The sequence below is a fragment of the Alnus glutinosa genome, chromosome 13, assembly GCF_958979055.1.
Source record: "Alnus glutinosa chromosome 13, dhAlnGlut1.1, whole genome shotgun sequence".
NCBI lineage: Eukaryota > Viridiplantae > Streptophyta > Magnoliopsida > Fagales > Betulaceae > Alnus > Alnus glutinosa.
The window spans coordinates 11,384,754-11,404,987 of record NC_084898.1 but is presented as its reverse complement, the minus strand read 5'-3'; the positions used below and the strand labels follow the sequence as shown (position 1 = coordinate 11,404,987).

General features: G+C 38.1%; 1 protein-coding gene and 3 non-coding genes across 4 annotated transcripts; all 4 read right to left on the bottom strand.

Moving 5' to 3' along the window:
• Window positions 1-17,021: 17,021 nt before the first annotated feature.
• Window positions 17,022-19,680, bottom strand: LOC133854382 (large ribosomal subunit protein eL32z). Its single transcript, XM_062290567.1, has 4 exons — window positions 19,564-19,680; window positions 19,377-19,466; window positions 17,540-17,721; window positions 17,022-17,444 (listed from the first exon to the last, which is right to left on the bottom strand). The coding sequence occupies exons 2-4, from the start codon at window positions 19,464-19,466 to the stop codon at window positions 17,315-17,317; spliced, it is 402 nt and encodes a 133-aa protein (XP_062146551.1). The 5' UTR covers window positions 19,564-19,680; the 3' UTR covers window positions 17,022-17,314.
• Window positions 18,061-18,146, bottom strand: LOC133856436 (small nucleolar RNA Z196/R39/R59 family). The gene has a single exon (XR_009898207.1). It is a non-coding gene; the product is annotated as a small nucleolar RNA Z196/R39/R59 family (small nucleolar RNA).
• Window positions 18,266-18,342, bottom strand: LOC133856434 (small nucleolar RNA Z195/SNORD33/SNORD32 family). Its single transcript, XR_009898205.1, has one exon. It is a non-coding gene; the product is annotated as a small nucleolar RNA Z195/SNORD33/SNORD32 family (small nucleolar RNA).
• LOC133855107 (small nucleolar RNA U31b) lies at window positions 18,592-18,671 on the bottom strand. Its single transcript, XR_009896945.1, has one exon. It is a non-coding gene; the product is annotated as a small nucleolar RNA U31b (small nucleolar RNA).
• Window positions 19,681-20,234: the final 554 nt, after the last annotated feature.

Sequence of the window (20,234 nt, the reverse complement as noted above, 5' to 3'; positions counted from 1 at the left end):
TTGTTTATGACAAACAAGAACCTCGGTATAAGGAAGACGCCATAAACGGTGGTGGAAACTCCGTTTGATAAGTCGAGATGAACGCCACGGGAAATCCCGATAAGTTCGAGTAGTTCTTCAAAGAACCAAAGAGAATAAACCTCACAAGTTTTATGAATAATCAATGTCTCCTTTTTCTTTACAACCACATGCTTAAATAGGCTTTACAAAAGACTAGCAAACTCTTTATCCCTACGCAATCTCTTGCGGTCCAAACAATTATTTGGGCAACAAACCCATTATGGAAAACTTAGAAATATCAAATCAAAATATACTTAAATATCTAACTTAAATAGGGCATGAAATCGTTCTAAATATGGTACTCTTCATATTTCCATGTCAGTCCACCATCAATTTATTCCGCATCAATTTGGTTTAGATTTCCTGCGATTGTTTTCTTGCCAATTCTTACCCTTGACCGGATCCTTCTAGAACTTGAATCAAGGTGACGATTCTTTGTTGCCCACGTCGATCATGCTCAATGGGCCTCCACGAATTTGCTTGAGCCCATAACTCTTGGATGAGTCCGTTGAGCACATCCTTGAACTTCTTTGCTCGTGCTCTCGTAACCGGCCCAATTGGTACTTGAACGAGATCCTTCGAAGCGGTGCCTTGATCTCCATCATTCCCCTCCTCTTGAAAAGGATTTGCCCTCAAATCATCACCTACATCAAAAGGACTCAAATCAGTAACATTAAAAGTGGTACTTACATTGTACTCACCAGGTAAATCTAGCTTGTAAGCGTTATCATTGATTCGCTCGAGGACTTGGAAAGGACCATCTCCTCTTGGGAGCAATTTGGAACGTCTTTTCGCCAGGAATCTTTCTTTTCTCATATGCAGCCAAACCCAATCTCCGGGTTCAAAAACCAGGTTGCGACGTCCCTTGTTGGCTTGTGTGGCATATTGTTCCGTTCTTCGCTCAATGTTGAGTCTTGCTTTCTCATGAATCTGCTTCACAAAGTCAGCTTTCCTTTTGCCATCGTTGGGCTGCACTTTGGATTTAGCTTGCCTACATGTGACACATCTACCACAAATCCGTTCGACATCTCGTTTCATGTGAGGCCAATAAAAGTGTTCTTGCAAAATAGCTAAAGTCTTTGCAACTCCAAAATGTCCCATTAATCCCCCACCATGTGATTCCTGCACTAATAACTCCCTCATTGAACAATTAGGCACGCATAGCTTATTTTCTCGAAATAGGAATCCATCAAGGTATAAATAGACAACAACAAATCTGCCTATAAATGCTCGCAAAACATGGTTCATAAGTCTCATAAAGGTGCTCTGAGCATTAGTCAAACCAAAAGGCATAACTAATCATTCATACAAACTATATTTTGTTTTAAAGGCGGTTTTCCATTCATCTCCTTCTTTTATCCTAATTTGATGATAGCCACTTTTTAAATCAATCTTAGAAAATATGCAAGAACCATGCAGCTCATCTAACATATCATCTAAGCGTGGGATAGGATGACGATACTTTACCGTTATGTTATTGATGGCTCGGCAATCAACGCACATTCTCCACGTCCCATCCTTCTTAGGTACAAGTAAGACCGGAACCACACATGGGCTCATGCTCTCCCTCACGTGCCCTTTCTCCAACAATTCACTTACCTGCCGTTGAAGCTCCTTTGTCTCCCCAGGATTGCTCCTATAAGCTGGTCGGTTTGGGATGGTTGCACCGGGAACAAAATCAATTTGATGTTCAATCCCTCGGATTGGAGGTAACCCATGTGGTATTTCCTCGGGGAAGACATCCTCGTACTCCTGCAAAAGAGAAACAATAGAATTAGGCAAAGCAAGGTCAAGTTCGTTAGTGTTTAAAAGTGCCTCTTTGTACAAAAGTACAATCATCGACTGTTTTGAAAACATTGCCCGCTTGATCTCACTTACTTTTGCATAGAAATTCTTTTGTTTTCTCTCAAGGGCCGAACTTTGATTTTCTTTTTCTCTCTCATTTTTCTCGGCCTCTCTCTGTTTTTCACTCCTTTTCCTTTGCTCACTCTCTTTCTTTTGTTCACTCTTCTTTTGTAATCTCACTTGATCCTCGTATACTTGCTGCGGTGTCAATGGTACAAGAGTGATTGATCGTTGATTAAGTACAAAAGAGTTCTTGTTCGTAAAGCCATCATGCTTCACTTGCCTATCGAACTGTCATGGACGCCCTAGCAATAAGTGTCCCGCCTGCATCGGTACTACATCACACAACACTTCATCTTCATATTTACCGATTCGAAATGCAACTAACACTTGCTTGTTCACCCTTATCTCACCACTATCATTTAGCCATTGCAACTTGTACGGTCTAGGATGCTTTATCATGGGCAATCCCAATTTCTCCACCATAATTGTGCTTGCAACATTAGTACAACTACTACCATCAATAATCACACTACATATCTTGTCTTTAACGTAGCACCTAGTGTGAAAGATGTTCTCTCGCTGTACTTCATCAACTCCTTTTGCTTGCAAGCTCAATGCTCTCCTTGCCACCAATGTCAATGCATCAGGGGCTAAATACTCCTCATCGGAAACATCCTCCAATGGCAGCATGTTGTCGGTGTCCGAATCTTCATTATCGGTCACAATTTCTCCATTGGCTTGCAACACCATGGCTTGCTTGTTTGGACATTGACTTGCTATGTGGCCCCTGCCTTGACATCTAAAACATTTAATATCACGATTCCTAGAGGTTGAGGCTTCGGTTTTACCTTGAGGAACGTGGCTGGTGGTTGAGGACTTGGGCTCGGGTTTGGGCGTTTGTGACTTGTCCAGCGGCTTGGCATGACTCGATTTCCAAGAGGTAGAACTAGAGTTATGGCTTGCACGTGTCCCACTCCCTCTCTTGAGTTTTTGTTCCACTTTGATAGCCATATGCACCATATCTTCCAATTCCACATAATGCTGCATCTCTACCTTATCATGGATCTCCCGGTTTAAGCCAAGTAAAAATCTAGCCATTGTAGCCTCCCGATCCTCCTCTACATTAGCACGGATCATAGCAATCTCCATCTCCTTGTAGTAGTCCTCTACGCTTCGACTCCCTTGTCTAAGACCTTGTAGCCTTTTGTACAACTCTCGGTAGTAGTAACTTGGAACGAACCGCTTTCTCATCACTACTTTCATCTCCTCCCATGTGTCTATTGTGCGTTCTCTATTCCGCCTCCTGTTTATCACAAGTTGATCCCACCAAGTAATAGCATATTCAGAAAATTCAATTACGGCTAATTTTACCTTCTTTGTCTCGGAGTAGTTGTGGCAATCAAACACAAACTCCATCTTCTTCTCCCACTCAGGATATGCCTCAGGATCAGATCTACCTTGAAAGGATGGAATCTTCATCTTAATACCACCCAAGTTGTTATCTTCACGATTCTTAACTTCTCTAAATCTTCCTCCAGGTCTCCTATTGTTAACAATGGAGCCCCGATCTTCTTCTTCATCAAAACCAGACCCATAACGCTCTTCATCCTCCTCCCTCGGTGGAACTCTTTCCCTTCTACGAAAATTACGACCGTTTTGGGGTTGCTCCTCACGTCTATTCTCCATCTGATCTATCCGTTCGTGAACCTGCTCCATCTCCATCTTCATCACACGCCTCATCTCACTCATCATGGCCTCCATAAACATTTTCGGATCAGCCAATTTTGCATCATCTTCTGCAATACTCTTACCACTATCGTGAGACATGATTGCTGCAAAACAAAGGTTAGAAAGAAAAAAGAACCTCACGAATCACTCCCTTACGTGTTTACACTCAAGAAGGTGGATCACTTTCCACTCGTGTTTCACTCAAAATAATATGGCTTTTACCCTCTGATGTTCTCACCACTCTTGCCTTTTTCCACTCAATAATTCTCTCTTAGTTCTTTTGAAACTAAACAAACAACTCAAAATTTCCAGCAACAATTCACCCAGAACTACTCAAGGAATTTCATATTTGAACACAAGGAATATGGAAATTACGTGTTTGGAATTTTGGAAGCACAGAATAGTGAATTTTTTTTTTCTTTGTCCGGATTTTTTTCTTTTTTTTCTTTTTTTCTTTTTCTAGTCACAAGCAGCAATAATAATTGTAATTGCCAAAAACGATTGATCAGATTTCAACAAGGACATGGAACTATACAAAGGACAATTGAAAGCGACGTGTAAATCAAATTTGGAAATTGTAGATATGGAAAGAAAAATCCAAATCTTGAAATTATTGATCAGATTTCAACAAGGACATGGAAATAGACAAAAGGACAATTGATAACGACATGTAATTCAAAGATGGAAGTTGCAGATATGGAAAGAAAATCCAAATCTTGAAATTATTGATATGAAAATTAAAGCAAAGATTCGCGTAATCAATTAAGAATGGAATTCAAATCTGAAAATTTCAAATCTGGAAAATTAAAGCAAAGATTCGTGTAATCAATTAAGAATGGAATTCAAATCTGAAAATTTCAGATCTGAAAAATTAAAGCAAAGATTCGCGAAAATCACAAATCTGAATTTTGACACGATTTTTTTTTTTTTTTTGATGATCAGCAACTAGCTTTTAAGAATAACGAAATAAAATTTCAAGATAGTGATGTGAAGGGATATGCAAACTTGAACTAGAAACCGTGCTCTGATACTAAAATGTTGTGAACCCCGTTAAAAATAACGAGACCCAACAACGAAAGGGAACCCAAGATCGTTCTATGAACAGATTCGAATGGAAGACCTCGACTCGTTGTTTATGACAAACAAGAACCTCGGTATAAGGAAGACGCCACAAACGGTGGTGGAAACTCCGTTTGATAAGTCGAGATGAACGCCACGGGAAATCCCGATAAGTTCGAGTAGTTCTTCAAAGAACCAAAGAGAATAAACCTCACAAGTTTTATGAATAATCAATGTCTCCTTTTTCTTTACAACCACATGCTTAAATAGGCTTTACAAAAGACTAGCAAACTCTTTATCCCTACGCAATCTCTTGCGGTCCAAGCAATTATTTGGTCAACAAACCCATTATGGAAAACTTAGAAATATCAAATCAAAATATACTTAAATATCTAACTTAAATAGGGCATGAAATCGTTCTAAATATGGTACTCTTCATATTTCCATGTCAGTCCACCATCAATTTATTCCGCATCAATTTGGTTTAGATTTCCTGTGATTGTTTTCTTGCCAATTCTTAGCCTTGACCGGATCCTTCTAGAACTTGAATCAAGGTGACGATTCTTTGTTGCCCACGTGGATCATGCTCAATGGGCCTCCACGAATTTGCTTGAGCCCATAATTCTTGGATGAGTCCGTTGAGCACATCCTTGAACTTCTTTGCTCGTGCTCTCGTAACCGGCCCAATTGGTACTTAAACGAGATCCTTCGAAGCGGTGCCTTGATCTCCATCACCCGCGGAATCCACCTCCAGCTTCACTAGCGTCGACCCATCCACCGAACGTCACCCATCGTCGATCCATGGAAGATTGGGGCTCATACTGTTGCTTCCATTGTTAGATGAGGGACGAAGAGTGACAGAGAGGGACGGAGAGGGACGAAGAGTGACAGAGAGGGACGGAGAGGGACGAAGAGGAATTGGAGAGGGAGAGAGGGAGAGAGAAATTATTAATAAAAAAAGTCTAAACACATGAACAGTGAATAGCCAGTGTTGGTTATTCACTGTTCAGTTGTTTAGAGAAAGGGTTAAAATAGCCATTCTGTTGGAGAAGAAAATTTACTAATAAAAGTCAAATTTGACTATTTTGAAGGAAATAGCAAGTCTACTGGAAATAAAATAATCACTCGCAATAGAATGAATCTTTGTAAGATATGTCTATGTGAAGGTGTCGAACCTCAAAGATTGTTGGTTTGGTTGTTAAGTTACTAAAATTAACTTTAATCTAATTTAAAAAATATTTTTGATTTTTTATTTGAAATTGAAACTAAATAAAAACGTAAAAGTAAAAATAAGATAGTATGGAGAATTTATAAAAGAATGATTTCACCGCTAACCGCATAATAATTGTAATCGCATTTAACATGAAAATTTCATTTACATGAATAGTATGATTCAAGTGTGTTTTTCAAGTACCCAACGATGTCATCAACAAATTTCTTTTATTACGAGATATGAAGAACTCATCCTCAGTTAGTACGGATCGTCCACATAATCACTAAGATGTGGTACAATCCGCCTTCCCTAGGTATGAACTATCAAATCTCTCAATTAGCATACTCGTATTCAAGGGATAAGCATAACTCAACTTTCGACAAGGCATAGATTGTTCTACATAAATTAAACTAACTAGGGTGTAGAGCAATTCGTCATTCCTAGGCATGGCCTATCAAACCCTCTTGATTTTGTGTCCATTAAAACCATTGTAAAATCATCCTTCATATAATCGTAGAAAATATGAAGATTGAGTTCAATAGAAATAAACAACTTTCTAAGGCAAGATTAGAGGTTTATTAAAATTAAATATAAACAATAAAGCATAATCCCAAGATTAAACAACCATCATTCATGTTCATAGAATTCCCAAAGAAAAACACAATTACACCCTTTGGATGATTTAGCCACTCATGGATATGCTGCAAAAAAACTTCATCGAGGAGAAATCTATCCTAAGAAGCTGCTGGAACTTTGAAGCACTTTTCTTCCTAAAACTGGCCACTAATCCTATTGATTTCTTCTATGTAATGTGGCTTTTTTCTAATGCACAAATTTAAGGTATATTTATAGAATACAAGAGGAACCCTAGTTGATTTTGTGGCCTTCCAGGACTTTAGTCCAAGTGGGAGAAGTAAAACTTCTTTCCTTTTCTAATTCTGCTTTGCTGTTAGTTTCTGCCGCACAAATGTGCTCGAGCTCAGCATGCCAGTGGGCTTGAACTCCCCATGTGGCAGAATTTCAGAATTTTGTTTTTAAAGCTTTAAACCAGCAGATTTAATCATGCTTTTCCTTAGGTACCTAAAAATGATAAAAACACAAAAATCACACAAAAAATTATATTACAATGACACTAAGAGGCTAATATACGCGAGTTAAAGGGCTCGAATATGAAATATTCGACGCCTATCACACCCCCAAACTTACATATTGGGGTCTCTTATCAATACAAAACATAAATTAAAAAAAAAAAAAAAAAAAAGAAGATAAAATGCAAAACTACACTACTTCCTATTTTGTGAGGAACACGATTGCATTTAGCATATGCAATAGTCCTTTTAAACCCCTAGGCCTCCCTAATGTACGAGTGAAGTCTCGTGAGAGTTTGCCATAAATGCTACCCACATGTTTTATGCAAATCATGTTATCCATAAGATTGAGGTGTCACAAAAACAATGATTCTCATTCATTAGCAAGCTTAACAAGATAAACTCCATCTTCAAAACTATTAAGAACTCTTTTTTTTATCATCAAGAATACTATAGCATGCCAAGGTCTTTTATCGCACAAGTCACCCAACTTCATTTCAAGACATTGAAAATAGACACTCAGTTTTGCATACCATACCTCACAACTATGTGTTAATGTGCTTGTGATAGATTCAAAATGAAACATGTGAAATCTCATGTCCCAAAGGTAAGTGCCGAGACTTAGATTCCCTAATGAAATGATCATGTATTCAAAATTTTAAGTTCACCAATGAAATGCAAATCATAGTTAAAGTTCAATCCAAATCTCATAAATAACATGATCAGACATTCACAATATGTACAACAGGATAGTAAAATATTTTTTCCTACCCCCAAACTTAAACGATACATTGTCCCCAATGTATAGATAGAGATACAATACCAAATGGAAAGGAAAAGGTGGGGCGACGGTACTCCTCCAAACTTCGATGTAAGAACATCTGCTCTGAAAAGGAAAGCACTACTCCAGCCATATAAAAATAAAAATAAAAATGCATCATAAAAAACAATAGAAGAAGTGTGAGTAAGAGAACAAAACAAGAGGAAACAAAAAGAAAAAGACAAGAATGTAACGGGTTGCCTTCCATAAGTGCTAAGTTTAACATCTTAAACCAAACCTTTCAAAACTGACATCCTATGAGTTGATCAATGAGTGAGAGTGAAAAATGATCATTTGTTAGGAAGGCGGGAAATGAGGCTTCAACAAATTCTTTTAATATGTCTATGAAGAAACGTTCCTTCTTAGATGGCGGTTGGTTGGTGGCATTGAAGATGTTGAGATTTACTCCCACGTTCTCAATAGGCTCTTCAAGATGTTGAAGAAAAGGAGCTTTTGGTTCATATTCTATCTCAAGAGGAGCTGGGTATAGATTTGGATTGTTTGGGAGTTCAAAATGCTCATCCTTGCTTTCCTCTACCTCGTTGTCAACCATCCTTCTAAGTGTGGTGTTGGCCTGGACCTACTCATGATAAGAACTACTTGAAGCATTTTCATTAATCATGTATGCAGAGAAGTATCTTCAAATTGACTCCAAAGCTCCTCTTCCTCTATTTGATTGAATGCATTAACTAGCTGCTCCACTTGGAATTCTAGCTTGGATATGGAGATCAAGGCATCGCTTCGAAAGATCTCATTCAAGTACCAATTGGGCCGGTTACGAGAGCACGAGCAAAGAAGTTCAAGGATGTACTCAACGGACTCATTCAAGAGTTATGGGCTCAAGCAAATTCGTGGAGGCCCAATGAGCATGATCCACGTGGGCAACAAAGAATCGTCACCTTGATTCAAGTTCTAGAAGGATCCAGTCAAGGCTAAGAATTGGCAAGAAATATTTTAGGTCTATTCTAGAAGGATTGGATTGCATGGCTATTCTAGGCGCCACTTTCTTTCCTTTTAAGTTGTCTTTTGTTTCCTTCTATATGACTCTAGGCGTCCAGCTCTTTTTTCCTATTTTAGCGTCTTTTTTTTAGGCAAGTGAGGATTTATTTTAGCTTTGATTAGGAGGGTGGGCGTCCAGCCTTTATTGCCTTATATGTCTTGTGTGTTTTAGGAAGGTAAGGATTTCTTTCCTTACCCATTTTCGGCTTTAATTAGGTTTTCTATGTTAGGTATTTTTCCTTGTAATGTTCAGCCCTTTAAATAGGTGCATAAGCAATGGAAAAGGAGACATTGATTATTCATAAAACTTGTGAGGTTTATTCTCTTTGGTTCTTTGAAGAACTACGCGAACTTATCGGGATTTCCCGTGGCGTTCATCTCTACTTATCAAACGGAGTTTCCACCACCGTTTGTAGCGTCTTCCTTACACCGAGGTTCTTGTTTGTCATAAACAACAGGTCGAGGTCTTCCATTCGAATCTGTCCATAGAACAATCTTGGGTTCCCTTTCGTTGTTGGGTCTCGTTATTCTTGACGGGGTTCACATCATTTGGTATTAGAGCACGGTTTCTAGTTCAGGTTTGCCTATCCTTTAACATCTTTCATTCCTGTGTTTCTTCTTTAGCCGTCCACATCATTTATCTCTTCTTAGCCAAATTTCCTTTACCCTATCTGTTCAATCTTTGTTTGTCTTGTTGATGTCTAAACTATTGGTCTGGTCTCACATCTCTTAGTTATTTCGAAATCTTATTTCATTATTCTCAAAAGCTAGTTGCTGATCATCAAAAAAAGAGAGAGAAAAGAATAGAGAGAGAGAGACTCGAAGAAGAAGACAGAAAGGAGTCTGGAAAAAAAAAAAAAAAATTTCACTATTCTGTGCTTCCAAAATTTCAAATTGCCATATTCCTTCTAATTCTAATATGAAAATTTCCATATTCCTTGTGTTCAAATCTGAGATTCCTTGATTAGTTATGGGTAAATTGTTGGAAATTTTGAGTTGTTTGTTTAGATTCAAAAGAACTGAAAGAGAATTATCGAGTGGAAAAAGGCAAGAGTGGTGAGAACATCAGAGGGTAAAAGCTATATTCTTTTGAGTGAAACATGAGTGGAGTACATTCTTGAGTGTAAACATATAAGGGAGTGATTCGTGAGGTTCTTTTTTTTTTTTTTTTTTTTTTTTTTTTTTTTTCTAACCTTTGTTTTCTAGCAATCATGTCTCACAATAGTGGTAAGAGCATTGCCGAAGGTGATACAAAATTGGCTAATCCGAAAGTGTTTATGGAGGCCATGATGAGTGAGATGAGGCGTGTGATGAAGATGGAGATGGAGCAGGTTCACGAACGGATAGATCAGATGGAGAATAGACGTGAGGAGCAACCACAAAACGGTCGTAATTTGAGTAGAAGGGAAAGAGTTCCACCGAGGGAGGAGGATGAAGAGCGTTATGGGTCTGGTTTTGATGAAGAAGAAGATTGGGATTCCATTGTTAACAATAGGAGACTTGAAGGAGGATTTAGAGAAGCTAGGAATCGCAAAGATAACAACTTGGGTGATATTAAGATGAAGATTCCGTCCTTTCAAGGTATATAAGATCCTGAGGCATATCTTGAGTGGGAGAAGAAGATGGAGTTCATGTTTGATTGCCATAACTACTTCGAGACAAAGAAGGTAAAATTAGCCGTGATTGAATTTACTGAATATGCTATTACTTGGTGGGATCAGCTTGTGATAAACAGGAGGCAGAATAGAGAACAACCAATAGACACATGAAAGGAGATGAAAGTAGTGATGAGAAAGCGGTTCGTTCCAAGTTACTACTACCGAGAGTTGTACAAAAAGCTACAAGGTCTTAGACAAGGGAGTCGAAGCGTAAAGGATTACTACAAGGAGATGGAGATTGCTATGATTCGCACTAATGTAGAGGAGGATCGGGAGGCTACAATGGCTAGATTTTTACTTGGCTTAAACCGGGAGATCCATGATAAGGTAGAGATGCAGCATTATGTGGAATTGGAAGATATGGTGCATATGGCTATCAAAGTGGAACAACAACTCAAGAGAGGGATTGGGACACGTGCAGGCCATAACTCTAGTTTTACCTCTTGGAAATCGAGTCATGCCAAGCCGCTGGACAAGTCACAAACGTCCAAACCCGAGCCCAAGTCCACGACCACCAGCCACGTTCCTCAAGGTAAAACCGAAGCCTCTACCTCTAGGAATCGTGATATTAAATATTTTAGATGTCAAGGCAGGGACCACATAGCAAGTCAATGTCCAAACAAGCAAGTCAAGGTGTTGCAAGCTAATGGTGAAATTGTGACCGATCATGAAGATTCCAACATCGACGACATGCCGCCATTGGAGGATGTTTCCGAGGAGGAGTATTTAGCCCCTGACGCATTGACATTGGTGGCGAGGAGAGCATTGAGCTTGCAAGCCAAAGGAGTTGATGAAGTACAGTGGGAGAACATCTTTCACACTAGGTGCTATGTTAAAGACAAGGTATGTAGTGTGATTATTGATGATGGTAGTTGTACTAATGTTGCAAGCACAATTATGGTGGAGAAATTGGGATTTCCCATGGTAAAGCACCCTAGACCGTACAAGTTACAATGGCTAAATGATATAGTGGTGAGATAAGGGTGAACAAGCAAGTGTTAGTTGCATTTTGAATCGGTAAATACGAAGATGAAGTGTTGTGTGATGTAGTACCGATGCAGGCGGGACATTTATTGCTAGGGCGTCCATGGCAGTTCGATAGGCAAGTGAAGCATGATGGCTTTACGAACAAGTACTCTTTTGTATTTAATTAACGATCAATCACTCTTGTACCATTGACACCGCAGCAAGTATATGAGGATCAAGTGAGATTACAAAAGGAGAGTGATCAAAAGAAAGAGAGTGAGCAAAAGAAAAGGAGTTTCATCAGAGAGAGGCCGAGAAAAATGAGAGAGAAAAAGAAAATCAAAGTTCGGCCCTTGAGAGAAAACAAAAGAATTTCTATGCAAAAGTGAGTGAGATCAAGCGAGCAATGTTTTCAAAACAGCCGATGATTGTACTTTTGTACAAAGAGGCACTTTTAAACACTAAAGAACTTGACCTTGCTTTGCCTAGTTCTATTATTTCTCTTTTGCATGAGTACGAGGATGTCTTCCCCGAGGAAACACCACATGGGTTACCTCCAATCCGAGGGATTGAACATCAAATTGATTTTGTTCCCGGTGCAACCATCCCAAACCGACCAGCTTATAGGAGCAATCCCGAGGAGACAAAGGAGCTTCAACGGCAGGTAAGTGAATTGTTGGAGAAAGGGCACATGAGGGAGAGCATGAGCCCATGTGCGGTTCCGGTCTTACTTGTACCTAAGAAGGATGGGACATGGAGAATGTGCGTTGATTGCCGAGCCATCAACAACATAACGGTAAAGTATTGTCATCCTATCCCACGCTTAGATGATATGTTAGATGAGCTGCATGGTTCTTGCATATTTTCTAAGATTGATTTAAAAAGTGGTTATCATCAAATTAGGATAAAAGAAGGAGATGAATGGAAAACCGCCTTTAAAACAAAATATGGTTTGTATGAATGGTTAGTTATGCCTTTTGGTTTGACTAATGCTCCGAGCACCTTTATGAGACTTATGAACCATGTTTTGCGTGCATTTATAGGCAGATTTGTTGTTGTCTATTTTGATGATATACTCATTTATAGCAAAAACATAGACGATCATGTAGTACATTTGAAATCCGTAGATGTGCTAAGGAAAGAAAGGTTATTTGCTAATTTAAAGAAGTGCACTTTTTACACCGATAAGCTTGTATTTTTGGGATTTGTTGTTAGTGCACAAGGTATACAGGTTGATGAAGAGAAGGTACGTGCAATCCAAGATTGGCCGAGCCCCACAAGTGTAGGTAATGTTCGTAGTTTTCATGGACTTGCTAGTTTCTACCGGCGGTTCGTGAAGGACTTCAGTAGCTTAGCCGCATCGCTTACCGAAGTGATCAAGAAGAACGTTGGATTTCGGTGGGGAGAAGAACAAGAGAAAGCATTTCAATTAATCAAAGAGAAGCTGACTAACACACCTTTGTTGTCTTTACCTAACTTTTCTAAAACGTATGTGATGCTTCAGGTATTGGTATAGGTGCCGTTCTTATGCAAGAAGGACGACCAATTGCTTACTTCAGCGAGAAACTCAGTGGGGTAGCCTTAAACTACCCAACTTATGACAAGGAGTTGTATGCATTGGTTCGGGCTTTAGAGACGTGGCAGCACTATCTATGGCCTAAGGAGTTCGTGATTCACACCGATCATGAGTCCTTGAAACACTTGAAGGGACAACACAAGCTAAACAAAAGGCATGCGCGATGGGTGGAGTTCATAGAAACGTTTCCATACGTCATTCGGTACAAGCAAGGTAAGGAGAATGTTGTCACCGATGCACTTTCTCGCAGGTATGCCTTACTCTCCACACTTGATGCAAAATTGCTTGGTTTTGAACACATTAAAGAATTATATGCTGAAGATCACGAATTTTGTGAGGAATATTGAGCTTGTGAGAAAATTGCCTCTGGTAAGTTCTTTAGGCTTGATGGATTCCTATTTCGAGAAAATAAGCTATGTGTGCCTAACTGTTCTATGAGGGAGTTATTAGTGCAGAAATCACATGGTGGGGGATTAATGGGACATTTTTGAGTTGCAAAGACTTTAGCTATTTTGCAGGAACACTTCTATTGGCCTCACATGAAACGAGATGTCGAACGGATTTGTGGTAGATGTGCCACATGTAGGCAAGCTAAATGCAAAGTGTAACACAACGGTTTGTATACTCCTTTACCAATTCCTAGTGAGCCTTGGATTGATATTTCAATGGATTTTGTGTTAGGATTGCCTAGGACTAAACGTGGAAGAGATTCAATTTTTGTGGTCTTGGATAGATTTTCTAAAATGGCACATTTTATTCCATGTCACAAAACGGATGACGTTTCGCATGTTGTTGATTTGTTCTTTAGAGAGATTGTGAGATTACATGGCATGCCTAGGACAATTGTTTCGGATAGAGATGCTAAGTTCTTGAGCTATTTTTGGAAGACTTTGTGGTGTAAGCTAGGTACTAAGCTATTGTTTTCCACTACTTGTCATCCACAAACTGATGGTCAAACTGAAGTAGTAAATATGACTTTGTCTACTCTACTGAGGGCAATCATTAGAAAGAACATCAAAACATGGGAAGAATGTTTACCACATGTTGAGTTTGCATATAATACAGCTGTTCATTCTGCTCCGGATTGGAATGGAGGAATAGGAAACTCAAGAAATGAACAAGAAATTAAGGATAGGAGTTCACCACCAAAGAGATTCACCAAGGGGATATAGATTATCACCACCCCAAGGATAATCAAGGGATACAGAACTATAGGAATTTCACCATTCAAAGGTTAACACTAAAGAGATACAGAATTTACAAGAATGAGGATTCACTCTTGTCACAAACCAAATTGATTTTTCACTCTCCAAAAAACGTCCCCATCAGCTTACAACCACAAGTATTAAAAGAGCTTGGAACAACCCTCCAAGCATAGGACAAGCAAGACAACCATGCTGCATTCTTACACAAAATAAGGCATAGCAAACAGGTCAGGAAATAAGGCAGGAGACAGACAGACAAAATGGCGTTCATCTCGACTTATCAAACGGAGTTTCCATCACCGTTTGTGGCGTCTTCCTTATACCGAGGTTCTTGTTTGTCATAAACAACAGGTCGAGGTCTTCCATTCGAATCTGTCCATAGAACGATCTTGGGTTCCCTTTCGTTGTTTGGGTCTCGTTATTCTTGACGGGGTTCACATCATTTGTGAAGCAGATTCATGAGAAAGCAAGACTCAACATTGAGCGAAGAACGGAGCAATATGCCACACAAGCCAACAAGGTAGCAGGCAAAGATTTACCTCCGCGGAAAAGATGATTCATTCGAATCGACATGAGAGTCCAACTACATTGCATTGCATTGCCGGAATCCATGTTGTATATTTTGAAAGAGGTTGACCTCCTTGCGTTTCTCATATTACAATCCTCTTCTCGCTGAGCCCCCTTTCTTCTCGGTCCATAGAGACAAAATGTAGGATTGGTGCCAACAGTTCATCACGGAAGAAAGGACTCACTGAGCCGGGATCGCTAACTAATACTAATATAATAGAAAATACTAATATAATGGAAAAGAACTGTCTTTTCTGTATACTTTCTCCGGAGATTGGGTTTGGCTGCATATGAAAAGAAAGATTCCCGGCTAAAAGACGTTCCAAATTGCTCCCAAGAGGAGATGGTCATTTCCAAGTCCTCGAGCGTATCAATGACAACGCTTACAAGCTAGATTTACCTTGTGAGTACAATGTAAGTGCCACTTTTAATGTTACTGATTTGAGTCCTTTTGATGTGGGTGATGATTTGAGGGCAAATCCTTTTCAAGTGAAGGGGAATGATGGAGATCAAGGCACCGCTTCGAAGGATCTCGTTCAAGTACCAATTGGGCCGGTTACGAGAGAACGAGCAAAGAAGTTCAAGGATGTACTCAAAGTTATGATTAAAATACCGAAACGTGCTCATTTTGGATTCTTTCCAAAAATAACGGATTTTGCCGACTTCTCTTTTCTTAAATTCAAAATTGATTTGGAGTTGAATCTTTTCAAAAACGAGTTTTCCGACTTTGTTATAATCTCAGAATTTGATGGATTTTCTTCCAAAACCTGTAAAAAACAAGAAAACACAAAAACAATACAAAATATCAAACTATAACAAAACTAAGAGCCTTATATGTAAATTAATGGGCTTGAATGTGTAACATTCAACACTTATCAGGCATCGTATTGTCCCGAGCTAACACATTGGATCGGGGGTCTGTTACGTTCAACCCCGGATATTTTGGAACAGGGCCCCATCCCATCCCAAATTTTCCTGAAGCCACGCCTTGTCCCTAAAAATCCAGGATTTGTCTCTGTAAGTTTTGCCTTGAGATTATTAAGGAAAGAGTCCCGGTTTGTAAGGTGAGCAATTCTAGACTAGGGTCTGATTCTGGCGACGCTCCTAGGTCAAAGGAGAAGAAAGAGACAAAACCCTAAGGATAAAAAGGTAATTTTCCTCTCAACCTATAAATGGTCCGGAACCTCAAGCATGAAACCAATACTACAATTTGTTATACTTACACTCAATGTACACTCAGAAACTGACTTAAGCATTGGAGGGAGGAACGCTGGCCAACCCTTAGCGTGTTCTCTTCACTGTTTGTTTTTGCAGCAATCGGACATTAAGATCATTGGAAAGGAGTAAGCTGTCCCCGCCATACTAGAAACTGTACCAACAATAAATAAACAAGAAAGCAAGTGTTATATATTTTTGCTTAATTAGAGGTATGTTATAAGTTTGACAACTTGGTTTTTTTGAGATCTATCAGAATAGACCTGCTTCTTTCACCACCTATGAGGTTACGTTTTCCAAGTCCCTGAAACAAAATGAGCCATACAGCTACACAGGTGATGGTTTTCCTTAATTATATATGTCAACTTTTTTACATAACTTTCGTTGTAATTAAATTATTGAAAAGTATGTATTTTTCTATTTATATTTTAAACAAAATTTAATTTCTTTTTATTTTAATCGAAATAAAACAGAAAGCATATAATTCCCACCAGTCCTGGTGGGAATGATATGCTTTCTGTTTTATTTCTACGTAAATGCTGATAGAGATGAGCTGATATTAAATAATACTCCGTCATGTCAGAGATCCAAACATAGAATGCAACTCTCACCAACAAGATGTTGTTAGGAGCTGTATTACGCGAACAATTAATATATACTTGGCCCAAAAAAGAGAAGAAAAAACACTTTATTAGATCAATGACTTATTATTTACTTCATCATGGAGGGAAGCAGAAAATACAAATTATAGGACAAAACTCTTGCGTTTTACTTTTTGGATGAATAATATGTTCTCAACTCAGTTTGTTTGGAGCAATCCCTCAAAACGAAAGAAAAGAGAATCAATAGAAGTGCATAAACAAACATGTTTATCGCTTTAAGAAAAAGAAAAAAAACATTTTACGCAATAACAACTGGTGACCCAAACCATCCCTCAAAACGAGTAGAGAGGTTTGAAAAGACAAACTATTGGATGAAAAGTATTTTACACTTATAAAAAAAATGGTGAAAAGAAGACATAACATTAAAGCCCCTACTAATTTATTTGAGAAGGGAACGGGAGAAATGCGGTGAATATTGAATATTGTACTAGTAAAACTATAAACTTCAAAGAAAAAGTAGAAGAGTGTATACGGCTCTTCCATTATCTCACTCTAAAATTCAAAAAAAGAAAAAGAAAAAAAAGAATATCACCTAAAATTCTTGTCAATGACTATAAGAGAGCTCAACATGATTTAAACCCCATAAATGTGCACATGCTAATAAAAGCTCACTACAAAACATAATCCAACAGACATTATGAATTTCAATCTCATTCATCTTCCTGGCTACGCAACCTGGCAAGCTTGTTGGTCACAACAACATCAAGCTGGGCGGCTCTCTCCACAATCTCTTTCCTCTTCCTTGTGGACACATTGTGGGCAATCTCAGCACAGTAGGTCCTGAAAAGGCAAGAAAACACAAAAATAGGCACATAAGCATATATACAGCCACGTGGACAATGAACAAGTTATAGTAAGGGCTGCCTTCACTTCACCTGTTGTGCATCATCAGCAGCTCAAGCTCCTTGGCGTTGTGCACAACAAATTTCTTGAAACCATTAGGAAGGTAATGACGGGTCTTCTTGTCTGAACCATAACCAATGTTGGGCATCAATGTGCATCCCTTGAACTTCCTTCTTACTCGAGAATCAATTCCCTTTGGCCTACGCCAGTTTGTCTGCCATAGTTGAATTCAATCAAAATCATCAATACAAAGAAGTTTCAAACAAAATTATTAATGCATAGTTTCAACCAATATTTAATAATATTGAAGGAAAAATGTAAACAGGGATTTAGTAACAGTGAGCCATTGAGAAATCAAGCTCACTGTGTCGCAAGACCTGTAAGAGGTTTTATCTATGCCCTTAAAACGAAATGACCAGCTACAAGAATAAGTCTGGACATTAGATACCACGGGCAGAAATGACTATCATGTTACAAGACAACAACAAACACAAGCACAGAAACCAAGAAACACAATAAAACAAAACAAAGTCCAAAATTGAGAATTTACAACTGCAACCTCAGCCGAAAGATGGTGATATATTAGATGATAATCACAGAAAATTCAGAAATGATAAATAGGTTGCATCATTGATTGCATAAAAAAAGATCCTCAAAGCAGGAATTGAAATCTATACAAGATAATTAACATAAAAGGACATAATAAAAAAAAACTAACAAATTCTTAATTGGAGAAATACAAGCATGCAATTTTGCAACAGAGATCAGATGGTAGTGCATGTTTGAATTCATCACAAAACTGCAGTAATGATGGTTAGAGATCATCACGTCTCGTTGCTTATATATCATTGAGATCTTACTCTTAAGGAAAAAATAAAAAAGAAGGGGGAAGAATTAAATGAGATAAAAAAAAAGGTTGATCACCATTTTGCACTCATGGGCGCAAGAAACACAGACTATATGACATGACATTAATAGAAAGAAAAACGAAAGAATAATTTATTTAACTCTCAGTCATGTCAGAAACATAGTAAAAAGCAAAGAAAAAAAATAAAAATTGAATGGAAAGGTTAATGGAAGTATGGAATCAGATAAACTGTCAATCACCATCTTGCAACATGAGATGCAAGTATGACTGGGGCGACAAACACTATCATCATATTCAACACAAAAAACAGAGTTAAAAGACAAACTGAGAAAATCATGAAATAAGAGCAAAAGAAACGAAATACCCATATCCATAAACATATAAATACAATATAAATTTATTGTAATCCGTAAATAGAAATTTAGAAATTTAGAAATTTAGAAATTTAGAAATTTATGGTGGTGATGTAGACAAATGTCAGCTGACCCACATCTCTTTCCGGTTGGCTGTGTTTGAGTTCATGCAAGCTTGAATAGCTAGTTATTATGAATAAGCTATATTCACATATGTGTTCGTAAGCAAGGTACCTGTTATCATTTGTTCAATTTAGAACATTTGAGAACTTGGACACATTCAGGAGAGAGCTAATATTAATGCAGGAAGATACAAAACTATATTTGGTAGAACATATTGAAAATCAGGTGCATTACAAATGCTGCGATTCAGGTCTGTACAGGGCCCCCTAGTTCAGCACTAACAGTTGATCTTTGGGGTGATTTGAAGGAAAATAGTAGGATAAGCTTATAGACTTATTTATTTTGAAAACCCATAAATCATAAATTTTGGAAATGACCCAATAAACCCACCAGACAGACAGATCATCCATGACATTTAAGTTACATTATACCATACACAATAGTTTCATGGTAAATAAACCACAAATACACAGAGAGAGAGAGAGAGAGAGAGAGAGAGAGAAGAAAATCTGATCATGTTTATACCTTGACGGAGATCTTGCGGTCGCTCTGGGGGCGTTTGAACTTCTTGACCCGCTTCTTCACGATCTTCTTCGTCAACAACGGCACCGCCATCTGAGAAAATTTTCACACAAGAGAGTAAAATTTTGTTAGCTCAGAACTAAACAAATCGAAATAAAATCAAATCTGAGAGAGAGGGAGGTGTCATGACCTCCGTGTGAATCTGGTGACGGAAGAGGAGTAGCAGAATCGGCGAGAAGATGAAACCGCGAATGTGTTTGTTTAGGGTTATTTAGTAGTGACCCGGCATTTTTCCACAATCACTAAAATCCACAGCATCAAAGACATCACCCAGCCCAGCCCAGCCCAGCCCACAAGGCCCAATACATCCACCCACCTCAACCCAAACATCAATCATGAGGATTCTGTCGGGAAATAAACTTTATATTCAAAATCATCTTTTCAGAAAACAATTCATTTTTAAACTTTTATTTTTTTCGAAAACAAAGAAGTGCTTTTTGATTAGAGGAAAAAAACAAAAAAGAAGTGCTTTTTGAGTTTTTTTTTTTTTTTTTTATCAAATATATTCATTTGTTTTGCACAATTTTTTATGTACTAAAAGTACTTTTTAACGTAATTTTAAACAACTTAAAAGTCTCTAACGATTCTTCCATTACTTAATTTAATAATATTTGGGAAAACCCTAATGTTAAGATCATCTCATTAAAATTCATAAAAATACGTATGGATCTGCCACCTACATAACAGTATATATAAAATACTTAAAAAAAAAAAAAATGCACATTCTTACCAACAACAACAACAAAAAAAATAAATAAAAAATATAAAAAAAAATGCACATTTGAAAATTTTAAACATATG

What these genes read in the sequence shown, in the direction of transcription:
- LOC133854382 (XM_062290567.1), bottom strand. Translation starts at nt 19,466, where the DNA reads ATGGCGGTGCCGTTGTTGACGAAGAAGATCGTGAAGAAGCGGGTCAAG. An exon ending in ACCGCAAGATCTCCGTCAAG is followed by an intron (nt 17,722 to 19,376) that starts GTATAAACATGA and finishes CAACTATGGCAG; the next exon opens with ACAAACTGGCGTAGGCCAAA. An exon ending in CTGCTGATGATGCACAACAG is followed by an intron (nt 17,445 to 17,539) that starts GTGAAGTGAAGG and finishes TTGCCTTTTCAG; the next exon opens with GACCTACTGTGCTGAGATTG.